The 22,191-nt window shown below is 32.5% G+C and overlaps 1 protein-coding gene across 2 annotated transcripts in view; it reads left to right on the top strand.

Moving 5' to 3' along the window:
* VAV3_1 (Guanine nucleotide exchange factor vav3) overlaps positions 1-22,191 on the top strand; it is a 56,280-nt gene that overhangs the window by 16,020 nt on the left and 18,069 nt on the right. Inside the window, exons 11-18 of one of the 2 annotated variants that reach the window (XM_051214977.1) lie at positions 1,090-1,181; positions 3,370-3,415; positions 6,246-6,326; positions 10,611-10,726; positions 12,066-12,199; positions 18,411-18,895; positions 20,666-20,740; positions 21,758-22,062. In XM_051214977.1, coding sequence (XP_051073627.1) covers positions 1,090-1,181; positions 3,370-3,415; positions 6,246-6,326; positions 10,611-10,726; positions 12,066-12,199; positions 18,411-18,895; positions 20,666-20,740; positions 21,758-22,062 — 1,334 coding nt within the window. Of the gene's footprint in view, positions 1-1,089; positions 1,182-3,369; positions 3,416-6,245; positions 6,327-10,610; positions 10,727-12,065; positions 12,200-18,410; positions 20,741-21,757; positions 22,063-22,191 lie in introns of both variants that reach the window. The other variant, XM_051214978.1, reaches the window with a different exon arrangement.

The raw sequence follows: 22,191 nt of genomic DNA, 5'->3' as shown, positions 1-22,191 counted from the left end.
TTATCCTAGTATAGGATTCCATAACAATAAATATCTGCAACGTCTCCAGAAAGCGAACATAGCATGATTAACAGTTTTCATTACAAGTGTGTTAAACTGTTGACTACTAGGTTGGTGATAATGTGCATTTCCAGCGTTAATCAGTTTACGATATTCTGAACAAAATCATTACTTGAAACTATACTAATCATCGAAATTTTTAAAATCTAACTCTCAGTTTTTAAATATTTATTACAAATAAGTCCTAGTAATTCTTATGAAGTTGTGGATATTTATCTGATTGGGATTCTCGTGATTATCTTGATCACTGGTTGAAGACGTTCAATAAAATGACTCAGAATCGGTCACAATAGCGCAGATACATTCATTCTTTATTTTTTATTTCATCTTGGATCTGAAAATTGTCTTGTACTTCATATTCCACGAATTTAACTTTTCTTCTATAATCACATTGTCTGCCTTTAATCTTTTCTACTACCACTTATATTATTATTATTGATCTGGTATTCATCTTAACAATTTAATCTCGCCCTGCTGATTTGGTGTTACAACTTAGTCTATTTTTCTTTCAATACTCTTAGTTTAGTCTCTAATCCAATTTCAGTATTGCGCCAATTTAAACGCGAGGAGAACGTTTTAGTGGATTAGCATTAGATACGCGTATTCATAATCAGCTTCATGCAGTTGAACTACTGTGTTTATGTTTCGGAAATGCAGATTTCTGTTACGTCACATTTTCGGCTACAATAGTAAAAATAACATGTTTCTGTTCATCATTATTACATAATTTAGCGTAATCGTTCTAGGTATAGTCAAATACCAGAAAGATATTCAAATATATCGGTATTATACTTGTACTTTGTAGGTCATGTAAACGTGGTTTTCAGGTGTAATGCTAATAGTTTAATTAAGTTCTCATTTGATCGCATCTCTCTCCCTATATATATAAGCGCAAAAGTTACAATATCAATAATTTTCGGCAAATAATTACTTCCCACTAACTTGCTTTTGACTGAGTAAGTAAATTTGAATTACATGCACCATCACTTTTTATTTCCAGTTATATTGTGTCATTTGTTAATTTTTCAGCCTCCAGATAAAAGGTTATCAAGTTATGGGCACTTGCATATGGATGGAGAAGTGAAAGTTCTTTCTGAATCAGAAAGCAAAGCGAAAACTAGGTAATATAACATTGTACTAGAGTCAGTTATGCAATGAATTTCGATTTTATACCTTAAATGTATTGATTATGTTACGTTATTTTGTATATTAAATTGTTTTATGAAAACATTAATAATAATATCGTACCCATAAATCTACTTCTCAGATCGACTCACAAGTAAGTATGAAAGATGCATCATGAATTTCACTGCTAGTCTCTATCCAACTTTAATAAAATTTTGTAATTAAATGGAGATTTCGAGGCAATCCATTCAGGGTGCAAATATGTCAATAATGACTAACAAGTTGAAATCCCTAACATCCACAAGCTCTTGGAAATGATTTACATTATGATTTAACGGTTTTGGAATTGTTAGTACTGTTATTATTTTCTCGGTTTAAACGATTAGTAATTATGGTTTGTTATGATTCAGTAAGTTATAATAAATTTGAAGCCTTCCACAAATGTGCGTTAACCCAACTGACCCTACTACATCAGCTCAACAAAATGAAATTATCAAACAGGAGAGCAAACAAGTCGAAGTAATTTTAATAGTAATGATAGTAATAAACATTAAGAATATGGTTCAAAAAGACGAAATTAAGTAATATATTTGAATTAACACTGGAACTCAAGACTCACTTAATTACACATAAATTTGGAGGCCATATTGCACTATAAACAATGAATATTCATATTTCAAGTTTGGGACTTGACACAGGTTAATGAATTATTTACTGAAATTAACGACCGGAAAAAAACTAGCAATAGTTAATGAGTTAAATAAAAGGTTACAGTTAGATTAGTGTAAAAATACCATTCATCGATTATTTTATGAATACACATTAAAATATTTATGGTAGTTCACCTCAGAATAGCTTCCATAGTTTGTTATTTGCATCTATTCGCCCAATCATAATACAATCACAATGTATTGTTCCCAGTCATTATATTATCTCATCTATTCACGTTGCTTGCATAAATTTATCTCGACAAAACCCAACCTTAACAAAACTGGCTAGGGATGACAACGGGTTGATTGGTAATTTGACTAAGTTGGCCAAAGCGAAATCTTTTTAAGAGGATAATCATTGAAACGGTAAAATATTTGAGGTAAATCGTTGTGCATTTCGTCTACACCGTAGTTAGGTATACGATTTGAGCTCACAGTAGATTAGAAAGGGTAAAAAAGTTCAGTTTTAGATTTTATCAAAGCTAAAGATTTAGTCGAGTTTCGATCGTCTATATACATAAATCAGTCTATCAGAAAAAGACATTCAAATAGTCTGTTTACTATGGTCTTGAATGTTTACTTTAGAAAAACTATATTCGAGTGCATGTTTTTTTGTACTCAGTCAATACTCATTTCCTACATAATCTGTAACAAGTGTTTTCTAACCATTTTCTCGAAATTATTTTCATTTATTATTCACTTCTCTTAAGTTATGAATTTCAGCAAATAATGATGAAATAAGATTGATTACCCGAAGTTGATAGATTTTATAATCCAAAAAACATTCACAGATTACCAGTAAAATGTTGATTTTAACAAGTTTTTACACATGATTTTATTCCTATTAAAGGTTGGAAGTAACTTATTATTCAAAATGAAATAAATTATTATAACCAGTACTAATATTTGCATCTTAATTTTAAATTCCTTTATTTAACACATTAAGAAGTTCTGTAACTAATATCTATTCCCCAACCGCTCTCTTCTTTGAAATGTCAATTAATGGTTTAATTGGAACAATTAATAAGTATAATCTCATCATTTAACTACATTGGGAAATGTTGCACTTTTTTGATAACGGTGTTCAATAGATGAATGATTTTGTCAGGATTTAGTTTTATGACTTCGCACTTCTGTTATTATCAAAAGGAGGATGTTATTGGCTACTTTACTATACTTTGGCCTATTCAATTTTTATGTGGTATTGTAAATTTCATTCACTGGGTTGTGCAGATCAGCATCCTCTTCTCTGTCTTCTTTTTGGGCAACTGAGTAGCATCGTTTGAGTTTATATAAAACTTTGTGACTAAATGTTGGCTACGTAAATCTGTATTTGATACCAATAACTTAAATGTAGCGCAAAACATTGAATTATGAATCAGTGAAATGTGTATATATGTGTTTCTAAAATGTTTTTATTGACTTTTCTCACTAGATTTGTATTTCCTGTTTATTTTCTTCGTCTAATTTGCAGATATTTATTTTTATTCGATAAAATATTGATTGTATGCAAACCGAAGGTAAGAAATTATTCTAAATAGTTGTACACTCACACTATTATTATTTTTATTACATTTGTACAACTGGCTATCAGTAGTGTGTGATTTTATGGATAGGAAAAGACCATCTTCCTCCGTGGAAAATTTCTGTATGTGTTTCACCAATTGTTTCTGTTTCTACTACTTACTGTAGAGCGAATAGAATAGTTTTTAAAAAAATGTTGAAGTGCTAGTGACATGAATCAATTTTTACGAAATCTTTCATGATAGTTATTGCGGAGATTAATTTGCTTTTTAGATATTATTCGTCTCAAATTGATATCATTTAAGAGTAGCATCGGAAACTAAGCAACATCGGTCAGCTGTTTCGTCGTAGTATGGGACTATTAAGGTGTCCTCACTTATTGACTCTTTTGGAATTGAACCCAGGTCATCGAGGTATTATAGTGGGCATTTAGTTGGGATCCAGTAGTTTTCATTGCCAAGTTTAAGTCAGTTCATAGTATAATACGATTATCGTTATTATTCGTACGTCTCACGATGTTCTGGTCGCTCTTCGATGTTTATCCATTAACGTTAGAAGTTGGTTAGATACATTATTATAACGTTGTATTGCGTGATAATTGTATTTTTTCCTTACATTGTATCGAGAAGTGCCGGTAAAGTGATTGAAATTTTAATGAGTAATCATTTTTATTAGGTCATCTAGTGTTAAGTATATGAATCTTTTTTATATCGTGGTCTGTTACACCGATCAGAATTGGAATGCCTGTCAGCAGAAGGTTGAGAATATCGAATTGAAGAGAACAGGAATGTAAACAGAGAGTTATTGTAAAAACAATGGGAATGAAGGAATGATGAATTTTGTAAGAGACAAATAATGGAAGATGTGCAAATGCAGTATTTAATGCATGGTTTTCGTATTTTACGAAGACCTGTAATTTTTTATTAAACAATAAATTGGTCTTCCCCACCTGAGTGTTCGTTCACTACATAAATAATATTCTACGTTAATAATATTTATCAACAGTAGTCATTTAAAGTTGAAAATCAGCTTCAAAAATCTAGTTGTATATCTATTTGCTATGATACTATCATCCTGATAATCATCGCTAACCTTATAGTTGTTAAATTAAATGAACAACCTGTTTCATTTCATACACTATTGCATATAAACCAAACATATATCTTTATTTGGCTAACATAGGATCAAGTGGTATCAAAACACAGAGATCATGTGATTAAAACGAAAAATACTGCGTTTAGCGTATGATATTGGTATTACATTAGAGAATAACTCATCTGAATCTCATCTATAAATTATCAGACATTTTATGGGTTACCTCCATGTACTTAACCGTATAATACGTTAGTTAATAGTTAAGGTAAATCACAAATGAATATCCATTTTTTTCATTATGGCGATTTAAAATCAAGTGTTACTGGCCAAGTACTTTTTTAGGATAGTGTAAAAAATTTATTGACTACGATCAGCCACGATAATATATCTAGTGAGGTTATCTTAAAAAGAAAGGTCTAATATATATGCTTAGCTAATTGCTTCTTGCATGCATCATAGAAATATATCAATCATGTGATTTAACATTATTTCATTGACATTACTGGTGTTTGTCTACATAAGTGTGTGTATAGAAAAGAAATGCGAATAAATGCTATTCTATTCTAACATCTGAAAGGGGAAACCGTTAATCGTCAATCAAAAAAGTAATTCTATTCAGGCAAAAGTAAAAAAATGTTGAAAGGTTATTCTTTGTTCACGTGTACACTTGAGATATCCACTGTGTAATTGCAAAAAGAATGTTAATTTTAAATATCTAATGCCTCTTTATATAATACTGTTCTCCTTTAGTCAATTACAATTGATTCACCACAACATAAGTAATGTAAATTTTTTTTACAGACAAACAGTGAATTGAGGCGGACTCCACTTCGGAGACATATTATATGTTACATGTTTCCAAATATTGGTCTGGATAACCACGAGGATTCAAACCATACTTGCGGAACATTAAATATTTCTTTCTTTCTTGTATCCAACCTGATTAGAATTTAGCGATTTGATGGTTCATTGCTGTATTGTCTTCTCTCAATACCATGTTCGCTTTCCACTTCATTCTTATGTATAAACAACATACTCTACATTGTGATCAGGAATTGATGACAGCTAACAAATCTCCAAACCACTTCTGTATATACAGCCTATTATTAACTCTGTAAATAGCGTTCATCCCTGTTTAGGTTCTTTTAATGTGTTCTATGCATGTGGTTTTTGACTACAAAGTTTGCCGTTAATCGCGAAGTCTTAATTTTCGCTAACATCAATGAATAAATATTCTCAGAAGGGGTTTGTGGAGATTTTAGAAATTTTCACAGATTGAAATCATGAGTCAGTTGAAGCTAGACCACCATGGAAAACCTGGAAGCACTGGACGGCCGTTTCGTCCTAGTATGGGACTCCTCGGCAGTGCGCATCCGTTGGATGCCGGCTCAGTGGTCTAATGGCTAAGTGCTCGCTCGCGAAGCCAGTAGGTCCTGGATTCGAATCCCGCGGGGTGCGGGATCGTGGATGCGCACTGCTGAGGAGTCCCATACTAAGACGAGACGGCCGTCCAGTGCTTCCAGGTTTTCCATGGTGGTCTAGCTTCAACTGACTCATGATTTCAATCTGTGAATAAATATTCGTTAATTCCCCTAGGTACATTTGTAATACTTTTGTCATATATTGTTAACCAAAATGTGAATATTTGTCACTTTCACTGATTATTAAAGATATTTTCCATATTGCTTGTATTGTTTTGTCCTTTATTCGTTATTCTTTTTTATTATATAGGGTGATAGTTTTACATTTATGTTCGCTTATCATGTTGTAAATGGCCAATTCCAACGAGTTACTTTATCAAATAAAAAGGGAGTAAGTTTAATTTAATTAAGTATTAAAATCTAAAACAGTTATTTACTTCAATATCATGATTGATTGATGTGTTAGTTTTTGTCAATTGTGTAATATTTTGGTTAATAAGAAGAAAATAACCAAAAATATGGTTAACAATTGTTTGGTGTTCTTTTATCGCTACATTGCTGCTGTGATTCACTGATTATGATCGCGTGTCACAAAAAATTGTATTAAAACATAAATATGATCGTCAAAGACTTATACGCCTCTAGTTATTTGTTCCTTGAAATTGATTACTTCAGAGGTAATTTTCGCGATCCATCAACGACATAGAACAAAAATAATACGAATAATAAGTAATGAAGATGAACTGCAGAGTTGTTTCCCGACATATTTGGAGCCTTTCACTCATCCCCAATGTCTTCTTATTTAAAATCTTTACCACTTTATCTTTCATATTAAGCACTTTTCAGTATTATTTCTTTAAATTTAAATCTAATGGCTGATAATTTTCGCCTACATCTAGTCAGTGATATAATCCAAGGTCATTTCACTTGTCTTACTAGCAGGGTTTCGTAATAATGCGTTAGAAGTTTGTTTCTCGTTGTGATTTAACAATAAATGATGAGTGGCTAATTTAGTTAATCTAATCCCGTTGACTCGATCTGCCTAAAATAGAATATTACTGTTTACCACTAAGTTAAGTGATGGAACTCTAACTGTTTGACTTCGATCTAAAAATTGGAAATGTTGCATGTAGGGTGTTAGAATAATGATCGCGTATACTTGGTGGATTAATATCCATAACCTCACAGTCGTCGCTTACAAGTCAACCACAGGCTTTGACGTTGTTCATCCTTTTCTTGTATTAGACACCTGAGCGTTGCCTTCGAAACGGTAATGATTTCATACTTCGTATTTTTTAAAGGCTGTTTTTATTTTTCATATCATCTGTAAGAAAACCACTATGTGAAACGAAAACAAGATTATATAAGGCCCCCAAATGCCCTGGTACGGCCGGGAGTGGGGAGAGTCCGCTCTCCCTATCGAAATGCTCTCACATGGCCACGCGTATATAGCCTCTACCAGGGAAGTCCTACTCACTGCCTTCTCGTGGCTGGGGTGTTGTTTACGAAAATGAGAGGACGAAAAGCGAATGTCCGGCGCTTTAACCGGATTTCAAACCAATGGTGCACATGGGCTCCAGTATCCTGCGGGGACAAATGGCGTCTGAACCAATTGTTGGTCACCGGCTTCCATGGGACTGCATCTCCTTACGATGCTCCACTGCCTTGTGGATCAGACCTTCAGGTCGAAGGCTCGGGGAGTGGCCCCCTAAGATAACCACCTGCTTCGGTTTGGGCACCCGGGCAGTATCACAGCCCTCACACATATCAAATGAGATTTGTGTGGCGCATATGTATTTGGTGCCTCCTTGTACCAATATCGATGTGTTAAAATAAATAAATAAAAAATTTCCTTCTATCATTAACGTGCGTAAAATGATCACAGAATTTGATTATATTTCAGATATTAAGGGATTGTGATGATCATGATGATGATCGTACATGTAATTCTAGTCTAAATGTATATGATGACTGTATTTGTTTACACATATTTCATACGTAGGATATTTTTGGCAGCTTCTCATATGGACTTTCCAAAAATCAGATTATTTTATTGCAAGCAGTTTCGACTTGTTATCATCACAAAATCTCTGTCAATTCGTTGCCTTTCCAAAGGTTACACTCATTTCATAGTCAACCTCAGTACTGAGTTCAATTGCAGTGGTCGATTTTTTTCCAGTTTTATGTAGCAATATGGTTATCCCTCGTGGATATCTGCCTACACATATAACTCAAGTAATCATGCATATTTTAGAAATCACTGAAGTGGTTTAGATTTGTATTAAAACTAGTCACAATATTAATGTATGTGAATAGTAACACTTATTTGGATGTTCAGGACTTATTGTAGAATAAAGACTTGAAATTATCATGGAATATTGACACAACTGAAAACGACTTATTTTTGCATTACTGCTAGCTGATCGTACCATCTTAAGAGTTTGTCGTCTCTATTATGAAACTATTTTTTTCCGATGTCTTTTGACTTAATACTCTAAGCTTTTGTTTCTGCTATCAAATTTGTGTATAAACTAATTATAGTGGATGATAGTGGCTAGCAGTAGAATCCAGGAAACGCATTTCGTTCTATTTGGGACTAGTTAGCAGAGTGTACCCTCATCCTGGTGTTTGATATTTGCAATCCAAATATAATAACTACAAGGTTATACGGAGGAAATCAGGTCAGTGTGCAATCCCTAACAATAATAACAACGAGAAAATACAAAACCATACAAATATCGTTAGAATGATGGGAATATTCCTCATACCATAGTTCTGTGTCCACATTTATGTGGAAAAAAGCGTCAGATTTATACTTATCCTCGTCTTGTTACAGTTTCGCACTAAAAAGATTCCAAACACTGAAGTCCTTGTTTTTTGTTATTTACATGTAAATTACTAGTCACAAAATAACTACTTGCATGTTGGGTTCACTATAATTGACCAATTTAAAAGCTTTTTTGTTGAATATAGGTTCAGGTTTATACCGTCATATCGTTAATCAAACGAAAATCTCTACTATTATCTTAGCGGAAGAGTTCTCATAGATTACTTATCTGAAGCATAAGGTTTTATGTTTATTAAGAATTAGTGATTATAATTTTGGCCAGACTAACTGTAACTGGGTTGTTTTGACAATAAATATCTCCCCCCACCCTATAATAGGCAGATTAAATGGTACGATATTATCACTTCATCTTACCATACTTCTTACTGTTAAACTAGTTTCCTCGATTACATTTTCTGAAGTTGATAAGTTTAGTGACATCAAGTTTGAATTATCTTACAATACATTACTTTAATGTATAAAAATACTAACTGGATTTTGTTAGTAAATTTAAAAAGCCAGCGAAGTATTCGTAAATACATTAAATTGTTCTGTTTATCACTGAAAAATTTCAGTAAGAATAAACTATATCCTTTGGCAAATCCGATTTTATTTAGTACAATCTAATTTCAATGTTATGGAGCGCTGTTACAAAATTAACATATCAGTTAGATAATTGAGCTACATTAATTGCCACTGTATGGTTATTTCATCCATCCCCCACAACAAATAAAATTAGTGACTGATTTGTACAATTGTGATATTATGTTAAAATGACCGTAAACTGATAGCAAGAATTTCAGGTTATTACATGTTTATTGCATGAGATAAATGTGATTTGTGTGCATCTAAGTTAAATAACGAACAAAAATATCAATATTTGCTATCATGTGATAAACTAAATAGTCTAATGACAACTATCTATCTATCTATCTATCTATCTATCTATCTATCTATATATATATATATATATATATATATATATATATATATATATATATATATATATATATAGTTATGTACATTACTTTTCTACGGTCTAGTAACTCTGACGTTCATCATTATCAGTCCAACTTGTTTCGTCAGTGTCTTTCACAGAAGTCCTGCACAAGGTGAATGTCGCTTCAACATGTGAAGTTTGTCCCAACAGCGGAGAATTCTGTTAAATATCTGACATTCAGATTTATATATGATAAGTATCTATTTTCCTTGTTATGTATTTTTATACATCAGCGCCTACATCATTGTAGTATTCTGTTTACAGTACTGAGGGAGTGAAACTGTATCCACCAGGACTGATCAAATCATATTTACACTACTGTTCCATTATTTGTCTATTTCCAAGTCTAATCTAATTGGAAAATTATGAACTTCATTATTGTAATATTTGAAATAATTAAAACGATTTTGTTCTGAAAATTTCGAGCATATAGTACAAATCGTTCTTGCATCCAATCTGTTGTTTTAAGTTGGTGATTTAGAGTTTTTTCTCTCTCTTCTTTTCCATTCTTCACATTCTTATTATCAAAAGATCTTTGCTGCTATAATCTTTTCTTTGTTTTTATGGAAAAATGCGACATTTTCAACCAATAAACTTATTGTACTCAGTTTTTTTGTACTCTTTGTTTTGTCATCAAACAACCGCCCTCTCTAACGAGCGTCAAGGTCTTTTTTCTTCACTGCCTCAACATTTATATTCCCATTTAGCATCAGACTATGTATTTATTTTAAGTCTTTAACTGGCCAGTTTTGGTTTGTGCTTTTAATATTTTATATCTTTTTAAGTTACACTCATCAAGATTGTAGGTGTAAGCAAAATTTTACTGTTTATTCATTTATTTAAAATAGTATTCCTATGGATTTACTTTACCAATTTTGGGTGATAGAGATTCGCCAAATCTTACTTTCTTTACAAAATCCGAAGAATTACGTACAGCTTGGATGAAAGCTGTAATGGCTGCATTGTAAGTTGTTGGTGTCAATCTTATCTGTGTATTTGTTTTTGAATTGGTTTATTTTTGTTGTTTATACATTTAGCAACTGTGACAAATTTCATGTGAAGAGTACTGTTGTATTCTGTGCTTTTTAAATTGAACTTGATCAACTTTATACTCCTGAAATAAATCGTTTCCGAGTAATTCGATTACGGTAAAATTCTGTTTATCTTGGATTTATTTGATAAACATTCTAAGCTTTATCATCAAAGATGAATAATATCTAGCAGTGGGATCCAGGACGCGCGTTTTGTCCTATTTTGGACTGGTCAGCTGGATGTACCTGCATCCCAGAGTTGATGTTCAATTGCAGTCCTAAACATCAATGACAAGGTTCAAATAAACAATACAAAAGTTTTGATTGAGACCGTAAATCGATCAATATTAGACCACCATTTGAAACCTGGAAGCACTGGACTGGGCATCCACGATTACACGCGCGCGAATTCAAACACAGGACCTTATGTCTCGCGCGTAAACGCTTAACCCCTATATTACTGAGTCGGTATTCAACGGTTTTAATGTCTAACTTCAATAAGTCCACGGAATCGCGTAACCGTCCTCCATTGTCCTATGTGTGTAACTACCTCACAACCGAAAAAATTAGTTCAAAGCTTTAGTTATGTCCTTAATAAAGCTAGAATACTGTTATAGGTATTTCTTAAGTAGATGTTAATTTAGTGCTTTCAGTTTACGTATGATAGAAAACAGGGTTATAACATATTTAAATAATAATTTTATTTATATAGAAATCTATTGAATGATACCGGACTTTTTTCCAGGCAAAAAATCTTAAATGTGTTGTGAACAAATATTATCAACCAGTTGTTCAGAATAAAAGATTTTTTAATGTGCTATACGTAACTTATTTCTGCCCATTGTTATTTAAGCAAACCTGATACCATGGTTGCTATTAACTTAGCAATATTTTAAATTTATTATAAGTCTTGAAAGTTATTTGTAATCATTTAAAATAAATTGTGAATTTCCTAAAAAGGAACTTGTTTTTACTTGATGATAGTCTATAGCTTTTGATATTTTGTCAAGCTTCAGTGAGTTGCAACAATTCTGAAGTCAGTCAGACCACTTATATTACTCTTAGTATTCGAAGTTGATTTTCCGTTTCGCACAATGAATTCGATAGTTTGATTATTTAAGATAGCATTATTTGTAAGGATTCATTTCTATACTCACCACTGTTTTATACTACCCCTATTATTTAAATTTTCTATGTTAATATAATTTGTCATTATTCCCATCGCTCATTCTCCATTTGTTTCATGTTGATTTTTGATTTCATTGACAACAGGTCTAATCTTTGTCCACCTGGAGCGAAAGACCGAGGTTACAACTTTGAAATGTTCACATTTAAACAACCTACTTATTGTTGTATCTGTAATAAATTAATCACAGGAATGTTCTTTCAAGGTTATCGTTGTCGAGGTAAGTTTTGTCAGGATAGATTCTTTCTTATCATTCACGTGAGCTATTCAGCGTGATTTTAGGCTTAAACATTAACTACAAGTGCTCAATTTTCATTATATTCACTGTTATTTTCCAAAGTGCAGTTTAATAGTTTATTGATTTCTTATAAATCTAATGGTAATGTGTAACACAAATTAAAACAACTCTATTTCTTGGATTAAATAAAAGTCAAGGCTTATAGCTCATTGAATGTTGTACTTACAGATTTCTTATGTCTTAATGGGTTGCAATAGTTAGGGATAGAATATTATCTTCATACTCTGTGATTTCAAGAGTTTGGTTGATTCGTGACAACCGTGATCATTGGCTAGAGACATTGAGTAGCATGACTTGGAATCAGTTGCGGTAGCACAGACACACTCATTCTTTGTTTTCCCTAATTTTCAAAATTGTTTCATATATTTCACCCTGCACATTCATTATTTCTCATTAAACCATATTGTCTATGGGTTATACGTTTTGCTATCACTGACACTATTCTGATATTTATCTTAAAGGTTTCATCTCATGATGCTGAAATGTTGTGGCAACTTGTACCGACGTAAATTGATCCCGAGTCCTTACGTTGCTTATGACTAGTAGCAAATTGCGTTAAGCGTATATACATCTTAAAAAATATATTTCACCTATAATTTGAAGGTTTTCAACTGTAGTCCAATAAATTTCTCCATAGCTTAACACCTGTTTAGTAAACTTCTTGTAAAAATTCTATTCAAACATTTAATTTCATCAGATTGTGTGCTCGTTTTGTAATCTGTGTTTTACTTTGAGCTTTCATATTTGGTCGCTAATTTCTCAACACTAGTGTAGCTAACTTTGTCAATGTTCGTTTCATAAAAAGCTGAAGTGTTCTGAAGTTTTATATAAATATTTATAAAGGAATTCTTCCAATTTTAAAAGTCATTTGTAATCACTGTTCTGAGGATAACTATCACATACCATACTTCCTCTCTTTGTTGAACTAAGTTTAACAATTTTACTGACCAATCCTCATTTGTAATCCATCACTCACTAAAAAAATAAATTAAATCCGAGTTAATTGTGTTAAATTTGTTTATACGTTCATGTCATTATAGACAAATAAATATTCGCTTTTTTACACTTAAAAATTAAACTTTTATTGAAACATGTTTTGTTTACAATAGAACTTGTAGATGAATCCTTTAAGGAATCGGTTACGAGTAATAACTGTTTTTAGTTTACAAAATTAATCTTTGTAATATTTTTATCCTTAACACTATTAACGGAAAATGTTTCACAAAAAAAGAACAGCACTAAACAATCAACAAATATATATGTAGTGCAAACTTGTAACACAGTAATAAAATGGATTTATTCATTTTTTTATTCGTTAATTTTCTTTAATTGTTTGCAATCCACAATACTTGTATCAATTATTTACAAAAATCAGTTTATCAATCATTTAGTCAATCAGTTACAACCAACTATTGTAGTATAGGACCAGCCGTAAATATTCATCAGTTCAAATTGCCACATTTCATCTTACAGCAAGATGAGAACAGCAAAGAAGTTGGAACATTAATTAGTATCAATTACCGTAATAAAAATTCATTAGAATGGATATGTTCTGAATAAATAAAATGTGATAAGAAAATAAAAAAAATTATGGGAACATTTAATGGAACTCAACATTTAGTCATCAGTAAAAAAAATGGTTTACATCGCTATGATCAGTTTTGATCTAATTATTGATTTTGAAGCACGGAGTTTTCCAGAAGTTTGGAGATTAACTCTAAGAGAGCTCATAGTTCAGTAAGATGACAAAAGCTTGTATATAGACGAAAATATTTTTATCGGATTTTAAAACAGTTACAGTTTGCTATAAAATATTGTATCATTGAACTTAGGAAATTGAAACCATGGAGTTTATTAATATTTTTTTTGGCATATGATAATGTCTGAATCTTTTGATGATAGTTTCAGTAAATCTCTTAGTTTATGTGCTTATTAATTATTTCATATGTGAATGCGACGGAGGATTGCTGTGCTAAGTATGTTTTTATTTCGCGATTTTGATTCCTTTGAGGTCCACTTGAAAATTTGAGCAAGAACTTTTTTTCTTCAATTTTTCCAATGTGTCTACTTTGGCTTCATGGTTTTGAATAATGTTAGCTTAAAAGTATATATAAAAATACTTCTACTTCTGCCTATATGTAGATTGACTGTTGTGCATTCAGGTTGACTGATTACTGAATCAGTACTGGTAATAGTAGTACTAGTAGTCATATCAAACCATGCAGTCACCGACTCTAAAGTATGTACAAAATTTTTAACCCTCTGGATTATGACACAATTAATTGTTGAAGACTGTTATTACTAATGAAAATAATATTTTTCTTATAAATGTTATTCTTGCTGTTCCGCTATCTTTCTGTTTCTCTCTGCGTGTGTATGTGTGTGTGCCTTATTAGACTGATAGGTGCATCAAATTTTGATTACTTCATTAATCAATAATGACAATGACAAGGTTTCATTCAACTCCCTTATATGCATCCAAATAGTAGTGCATTGAATTTCTTTCTGTGGTCAAAAATTCATAACAATCAGTTTACCTTTTTTGTAGCATAACCTTAAATTCTTGTGGTTGTATGTGTATGTTCCACCAGTGAAATTGCTCTTTTAAGTTTTGTGTACCTAATCTATTCTACTGATTATAGTTATGTGTTATCTGATGTATATGTATGTTTATTTTTTTTTTTGTGATGAAGCGGAAAAAGGATATCAGTTCTCTTCATAGTTATTCATTCATATTTGTGAGAGGGCTGGGTGCCCAAACTAAAGCAGATGGTTTTCTTAGGACCTCGCTTCTCGAGCCTTTGACATAGAGGTCGAATCTACAAGGTAGTGGAGCAACGTCAGGAGACGGATTTCAATGGTAACTGGTGACCAAAAATAAACTCATACGTCAGTCGATGCTTCAGGATCCTAGAGCACATATACACAATTGGTTTTGAGTTAGTGTTTTCTAACTCCTATATCCAATGTGGTTAAAGCGCAGAATGTCGGCTTTTCGTCCACTAACCTTTGTAAACAATGTCCTCTCCGTGAGAAAGCAGTGCGTAGGGCTTCTTTGACAGTGACTATGAATCCATGGCTATATGAAAGGATTTGGAGATGGACTTTGAACTCTTTATCCTTGGCCTTATCAAAGCATTTAGAGAGAGACTGCCAGATCGTGCTTTATTTGGCGATTCTAGGGCTAGTTGGAGAGAGTTGAGGGATGGTTAGTTCATGATATGGCACCAAGGCATCAAAGGGTGTTATACAGAACCGAGATCTGTCGGTTCATCAGAACTCCTCTAGTTGAAGTCCTATAGATGGCGTTAGCTGGTAGCGTAAGACATCATTCATGGCTCAGAATAGAAGTCAACAATGGTCATTCCGTAGTATTTTTTACATTTACTATAAAAACGAGAGGAACTTCGATAACTAAAAGAATTCTTTCAGGCTGTACTTTTTAAACTGATATATCTTTACTTCTATAATCTGTCCTCGCCCCTGGTATGGCCGAGGGCGGGGAGAGTCAGCTCTCCCTTTCGAAATGCTCTCACATGGCCACGCATATGCAGCCACTGCAAGGGAAGTCCTGCTCACTGTCTTCTTGTGGTGGGGATGTTTTTTACCAAATTGGGAGGACGAAAAGCGAATGTCCGGAGCTTTAACTGGGTTGGTGGATATGAAGGGTCTACCTAGGGGGGTTGAGAAACCCTGATTCCAAACCATTGGTGCACATGGGCTCCAGGATCCTGAAGGAACAAATGGCATACGAACCAACTGCTAGTTACCGGCTACCACGGAACTGCATCTCCTGACGTTGCTCTACTGCCTTGTGGATCAGACCTTTAGGTCAAAAGCTCTGGGTGTGGTCCTCTAAGAAGACCACCTGTTTCGGTTTGGGCACCCAAGCAGTATCCCATCCCTCACACGAATCGGATGATTTATGTGGCTCATATCTATTTGGTTCCTTCTTGTTCCAATGTGTATGTGTTTTAATAAAAAAATAGTTTGATTATTCTTCATTTATCTCCTCAAAATATAATTTCCTTTTTACGTGAGACATATTTCTTTTGATGTCCATCTTTACTAATGTTTATGTTTCAATAGATAAATATATAAGTTTTTGTATACAACTTGGAAACCCTTCAACTAGTTATATTAACTTTAGTTAATAACTTTCTGTTGATTGCGAAAAAGAAACTATAGCAGTTACAGTCCAAGCTTCCTGAATGAAACAATAAGTCTGTATTTACATTTCTCGAAGCCTATGCTTTATAACCATCTGTTCTATGTTATGATTGTTATTCTCGATAGACTGCAAAGCGTTAGCAGTGACCCAGTGGTTAAATCGCTCGACTTTTAGTCAATAAGTTATATGGTTGAATTCCGTTCCACATACGTCGGTCTGAACAGTCCAGTGATATAACTAGTCCTCACATTTAGAACTCGACTGAAACTTAAGTGCATGAAACCTATACCCCGGCAAGTGTGCTAATAACAATGTTATGTTATCTTCAAAATCCCCTTATGCCAAAAGACAAAATATAAAAATTAGTTTTTCATTGTTTTGGCATATTAAACATGACAAGTGATAATAATATTTTATTTGTGTATTACTATAAAAGTAAAAAACTGCTTCTTTTCATCTTCAACAGTTGGTCATTCTATTCTAACCTACCTTTCGTGTTAATCCTCTGATTGTGTTGTAACATTAAATTTCATTCTTCTGTTAATTTTTTCTCATTTTTCTTAAAAGAATGAAGTTCACTCTGAATGTGTTTTTTGTATGTATCGGTTGGAGTGTGCATTATTGCTTCATACAAAGACAATAATAAAGATTATTTCTTTTTAGACATGCTTTAGAATTATTATTAACACTACAGAATACTAGCACCGTTCTGATTATATATATGATCAGAATAAATACTTTTATTTTGTTTTCATGTCTATTTGGTGAGAATTAATATCGGTTTTGTTTAATTCATATAGTGTTTACCTTGTTCTGTCTAGTCTGATTGTTATATACATATATATAACAACCTTCCTGACATTGTTCTGAGTGAAATTATTAGCGTGTTTTTTTCTGTATTTGCTTATTCTTACCTTTGTGAAACGGATGCTTACCTAAAAATACATAATGTATTAGATATATCTAGGTACTTTGGATAATAATATATACGAAAAAGTCATACAGTGTTTTATAATGTGTCTCCAGTTCGAGTTAAAGTGTGAATTCGATTTATTTTCGAAGTTCATATCTTTCAGTCTTTAGAGTAGTAGTCAATTTGACATTCGAGTTCTTTTGCCTGCGATATTAATTCCTCGAAGCCCTGTTGTGCCATGGTAGTACCATCATAATGTAAGAATTTATTTTCACTATAAGGAAAGATTAAGACTGGTGTTGGTCTGTTATTACAAGATTGTGGCACAAAGTGTATCACTAAAATGTTACCAGTATTTCCATCGACCCTTCTGTTTGAAAAGTTCGCATATAAATAAACTGCGTATTCCATCCTACCATATGAGTTTTCATGACTTGTAATTAGGTGCTATAAGATATGAATGAAACATAAGAGGACTGACCTTTGAAACTATAATTGATTGATGACCTTTGAGTGACGTAAGGTGACCTTAAGAAAACTCACTAGAGTCGAGAGTTAAAAATAATATGAAGAATTAGGGTTAGAAATTAGAGCCAGGGTTTTCATCACGAACTGATATAAGCTATAATGCCAAAATTCTGTTTAATTATTTGGATCAATGACGTAATTTCATTGGTTTGTCCACAAATAACAGTCTCGCCAACTGGCATTCCCCTCTTCCAGATCAACTTATTTTGATGACCCAAGAAAAGAAAGAATCACTTCCGCTTCTCTATATTTACTTGATTTAATTGCAAATTGGTTAAAGTCGATTTTTTTATCCGAAAGTGGTAATCAAATGTGTGACTTTCGTAGACTTCTGATCAACTTCCCCTTATTTAAAGCTGTGTAGCAGTAGTTTTCTTTTTATTCGCTGTATCATATATTACAATCTTGGTAAACGTACTAACGCCCTGTGTAATGTTTTAATTGATTGATACTAAAAGAGTACTTTATACCCTTTTATACTCTTTTATATCAGAGTACTTTATTTTACTTTCTATATGCAGAAACAAATCGAGCTGCACATAAAAGTTGTCTTGCCAATCATAATCTTCCACTGCGTGGTATGACTAATCCACATATTAATGGAGTTCCTCCAAGTGCCCCACCGCCATTACCTCCACAGATCAATACAGTACGTAGTCGACGTTCTCATGTAACGATGGGAAGTGTGCCATGTACACCTGGAAACAACTCATTATCTAATTCAGAATCATTTGACTTCTCACAGTTAACTGATACATTATCTTCTGTGAACCACTGGCTTGCAACTGATCATAACAATCTGTCGAATGTCACTTTACAACGTAACCGACGTATATCTTCAGGTTTACCTACATCAAGTATTCCTCCAGTGAATCCAACTTTTGCTATAGCACGAAAAGCATATGATGGTGATCCTCTCCCACCATCAGGTAGTCATCCTTTGAGATTATCAATTGGAGATCAAGTTGAATTGATCAAATGGACTGAAGGCTCATCATGGTGGCAGGTGAGTTTTGTCATTATGATGTATTCAGTTCAATATATAGTTATTTAACTATGACTTGTAATCTCTTTAAAGTTACCACTGAAAGTTGTAAACTATTTGAAAATATAATAATCATCTCTATATTATAAAATTCTCTAGCTAAATATCAATCTTTGCACACTAACAAGTCACCTAATCTTCGAAATATACATAATCTAATCACACATGTACTTCATACTGACCTTGGATTATACTAAACTAGCGGGAATAGTTTGTTATCTATTTGTCTATCATATGTTTTCCAAGATTATGATAAAACTGATTTTGTTATAACATGTTTCAAAATTTCGGGTCTTCCTTCAAAAGTTAACATTGTGTAATTATATGTTTTCCGATGCTTATTGAATTATAGTCATGTAAATCATCGATAGTATATATGTCACAGAAAATAATCCCAATTTTATTGCTACTATTATCGACGAACAACTACCTACTAAAAATGAACTTTTGTCAATTTCGAATACGTAAAGTCTATAACATGTAGTTTAATATCCACTGAACATAAATTTTGTGGATTTCTTTATTATCAATAGTATAAGATATTAACGACCAGATTTGTTTACTTGGCTTTTTAGCTACATTTATGCAATATTTGGTTCTGCATGTCCACCAGCAGTCATACATTACTGTGTAACTTTATAGTTTCCGTAAATTCAGTATACGTTAACATATTCTTTATTTTTGAATATATACAGCTTAAATCATTCTGTACTGCATTATTTGTAGACACAAGCAATGCTTTTGTAAATTTTTAGTTGAAAACAATGATTTCATTCAAGAGAAATAACTGATTGATTGTATGGACTGAGTAATTCACTATTGAATGTTACCCTTCAAAAGCTTTATTTGACTTTATGATGCCGTTGAACTAACTCCGCAATCATCTGATAAGTACAAGTCAGAACACGAAAACATTCAACCTTGTTGCTGTCTGTACGTGGCTTAAGAACTCATGATAATGTGCATCTGTTGAAAGACTATAACATACTACAGATAGGATATCACAATTTTTACATAACTAGGTCATTTATAATACAAACTGAGTAACAGATGCATAATCGATTGGAGATAATTTATGGGTAGTAAGACATATTTCAGTAGTTAACGATTTAAATGAGAGCCTATAATCAAGACAATATAAAAAACTACCATAAAGTAAATATCCAATATATACACAGTAGATGTATACGTCATAGCCCACTGTAAAATATTTCTAAAAGTTCCACCTGTACCAATTATTAGCTCATCTCTAACGTTAACCATCATGGATTCACTTGAATACCAAAAGATATTTTAAAGACGATTTTCTCCATTTCAAAAAAGCTGATGAAGACACCCACTACTGAGATTGCATCAGTACATTCTATATTGTTTATTATTTTTGATAATTTCATTGACTCGTAATTGTCCATTTGATTAGATGCAATGTAAATATTCATGATTTTGTCCAAAAGAGCGGGTTAGAAGTAAGTAAACTTTTCATTGTTACAAGAATGATTGCTTAGTTATCGGTTTTTTTCCACAAAATTAAATAATTACTTGTATGCTATTTTAGATAAGAACTGGGTGTTTTTTCGAATATAAACATTCCATAAACTTCGTTATACTTCTATACTGTCTCCAAACAGTAGTTTCCATTCAACTATATCCACATTAATTCTTATTGATGATTAATTTGATTCTATTAACTACCTTTCTTAATTTTTTAAATTTCAAATCATCAACATTCAGGGTTATTGTGATGGGTCTGAAGGTTGGTTCCCTGCTAATCTCGTTGAAATGGTGGTGAATAATAAAATGAATAAAGTAAGTTGTTCTCTCTCTTTTACCATTTTTTTCTCCGATTGGTCAACAAGCTCTTTATTTAAGGTCCCAATGACAATTTGAACCTCAACATGTAAAATTTAAGTGTCTTTGAGACAATAGGTGGTGCTGAAGATTTGTATTTCAAGAAGATGATTTTGATGGAATTTCTTTCTCTGAGCTGTTTGGTATAAAGCATTCAAGTATCGTTGTAAATTAGATACACAAGATAGTGATTTCAACTTATAGCTCATCATATGGTTATTACTTGTCTTGTTCTAATTCATTCGACATTCTAATACCTCCGGGGTGTATGTAAGACTTATTTTTCTGCTAATATCAACTCATCTAGATGATTCTAATTTATGACTACTTTAATGGGGAGTGATGACAAATATTACTTGATTAACATTTATGGACAAATCAATCAAATTTAAGGTAATAGGTCTTGGATTTTGGCGCGAAATTCCTTCACCCATTTGGCTAAATAGCATTTCGGCATTATAGGTGATGTCAGTTCGTGATGAAAACAACAAATTTAATTTCTAACCCTAACCATCAACTGTAACTCATAATCCTAATTCCTCACACTGGTTTATAACCCTTATTTAACACTAGTAAGTAGGTGGACATTTTCAAAGAGACTTTAGTGTCACTTAAAGGTCGTCCATAAATTATAGTCTCACCGATATTTCTTATGATTCCGATCTGAGCTGGGAAAACTACATTAGGTGATTCTTCAGATCTATATTAAAGCTAAGGTAATTTGAAATTATTATGACAGAACATGGTACTTCATATTAAAAACGTTTGTTCATATCTGATTTAGATAGTAATTCTTGGTTGAACTAAATGTTTTTTTCCCAAATCAATGTGTATATTAAGATTGAATGAATACATTTTATTTTTTTCCTGATAACAAGTAGTTAAATGAAGTATTAATGGACCACAACAATCGGTTGTGAAGCCTTTACTTATTTATTTATTTTCTTTGGATTGCATTCTCATCAATAAATTCAGATTGGTACTTCGAATGCAACATTTACCAACAATCCAGCTATGTCGCTGTCGACCTTGATAGGGCATCCTCGGCACAGTTTACCCCCAGATTGTTCAATTTCAACAAATAATTCCAAAGAAATTTGTTTAAACTTCGATCTGGAACACTTTCCTCATCAACACAATAAATTAAACAATAACTGTACTACTACTACTACTAATAATAGCAACAATAATAATATTTTGGTGGATATTTGCCTACGTCAAACCAGACAGACTGTCACGTCACTCGTAGACAGTCATGATCCTCTTACTGGCTATGACTGGTCTGTTTCGACACTTTTTGTTTTTCTAGCTCGGTTGTGTCTATTTATATTTTTATTTGCTTTTTAGTTGGAAATTTGATTTGCACGAGTTGATCATTAGTGTATATTATATATTTTCTATGTAATGCA

The sequence above is a fragment of the Schistosoma haematobium genome, chromosome 1 (genome assembly GCF_000699445.3).
Source record: "Schistosoma haematobium chromosome 1, whole genome shotgun sequence".
NCBI lineage: Eukaryota > Metazoa > Platyhelminthes > Trematoda > Strigeidida > Schistosomatidae > Schistosoma > Schistosoma haematobium.
The sequence above is the reverse complement of the archived record's forward strand: the minus strand, read 5'-3'. Positions and strand labels throughout refer to the sequence as shown.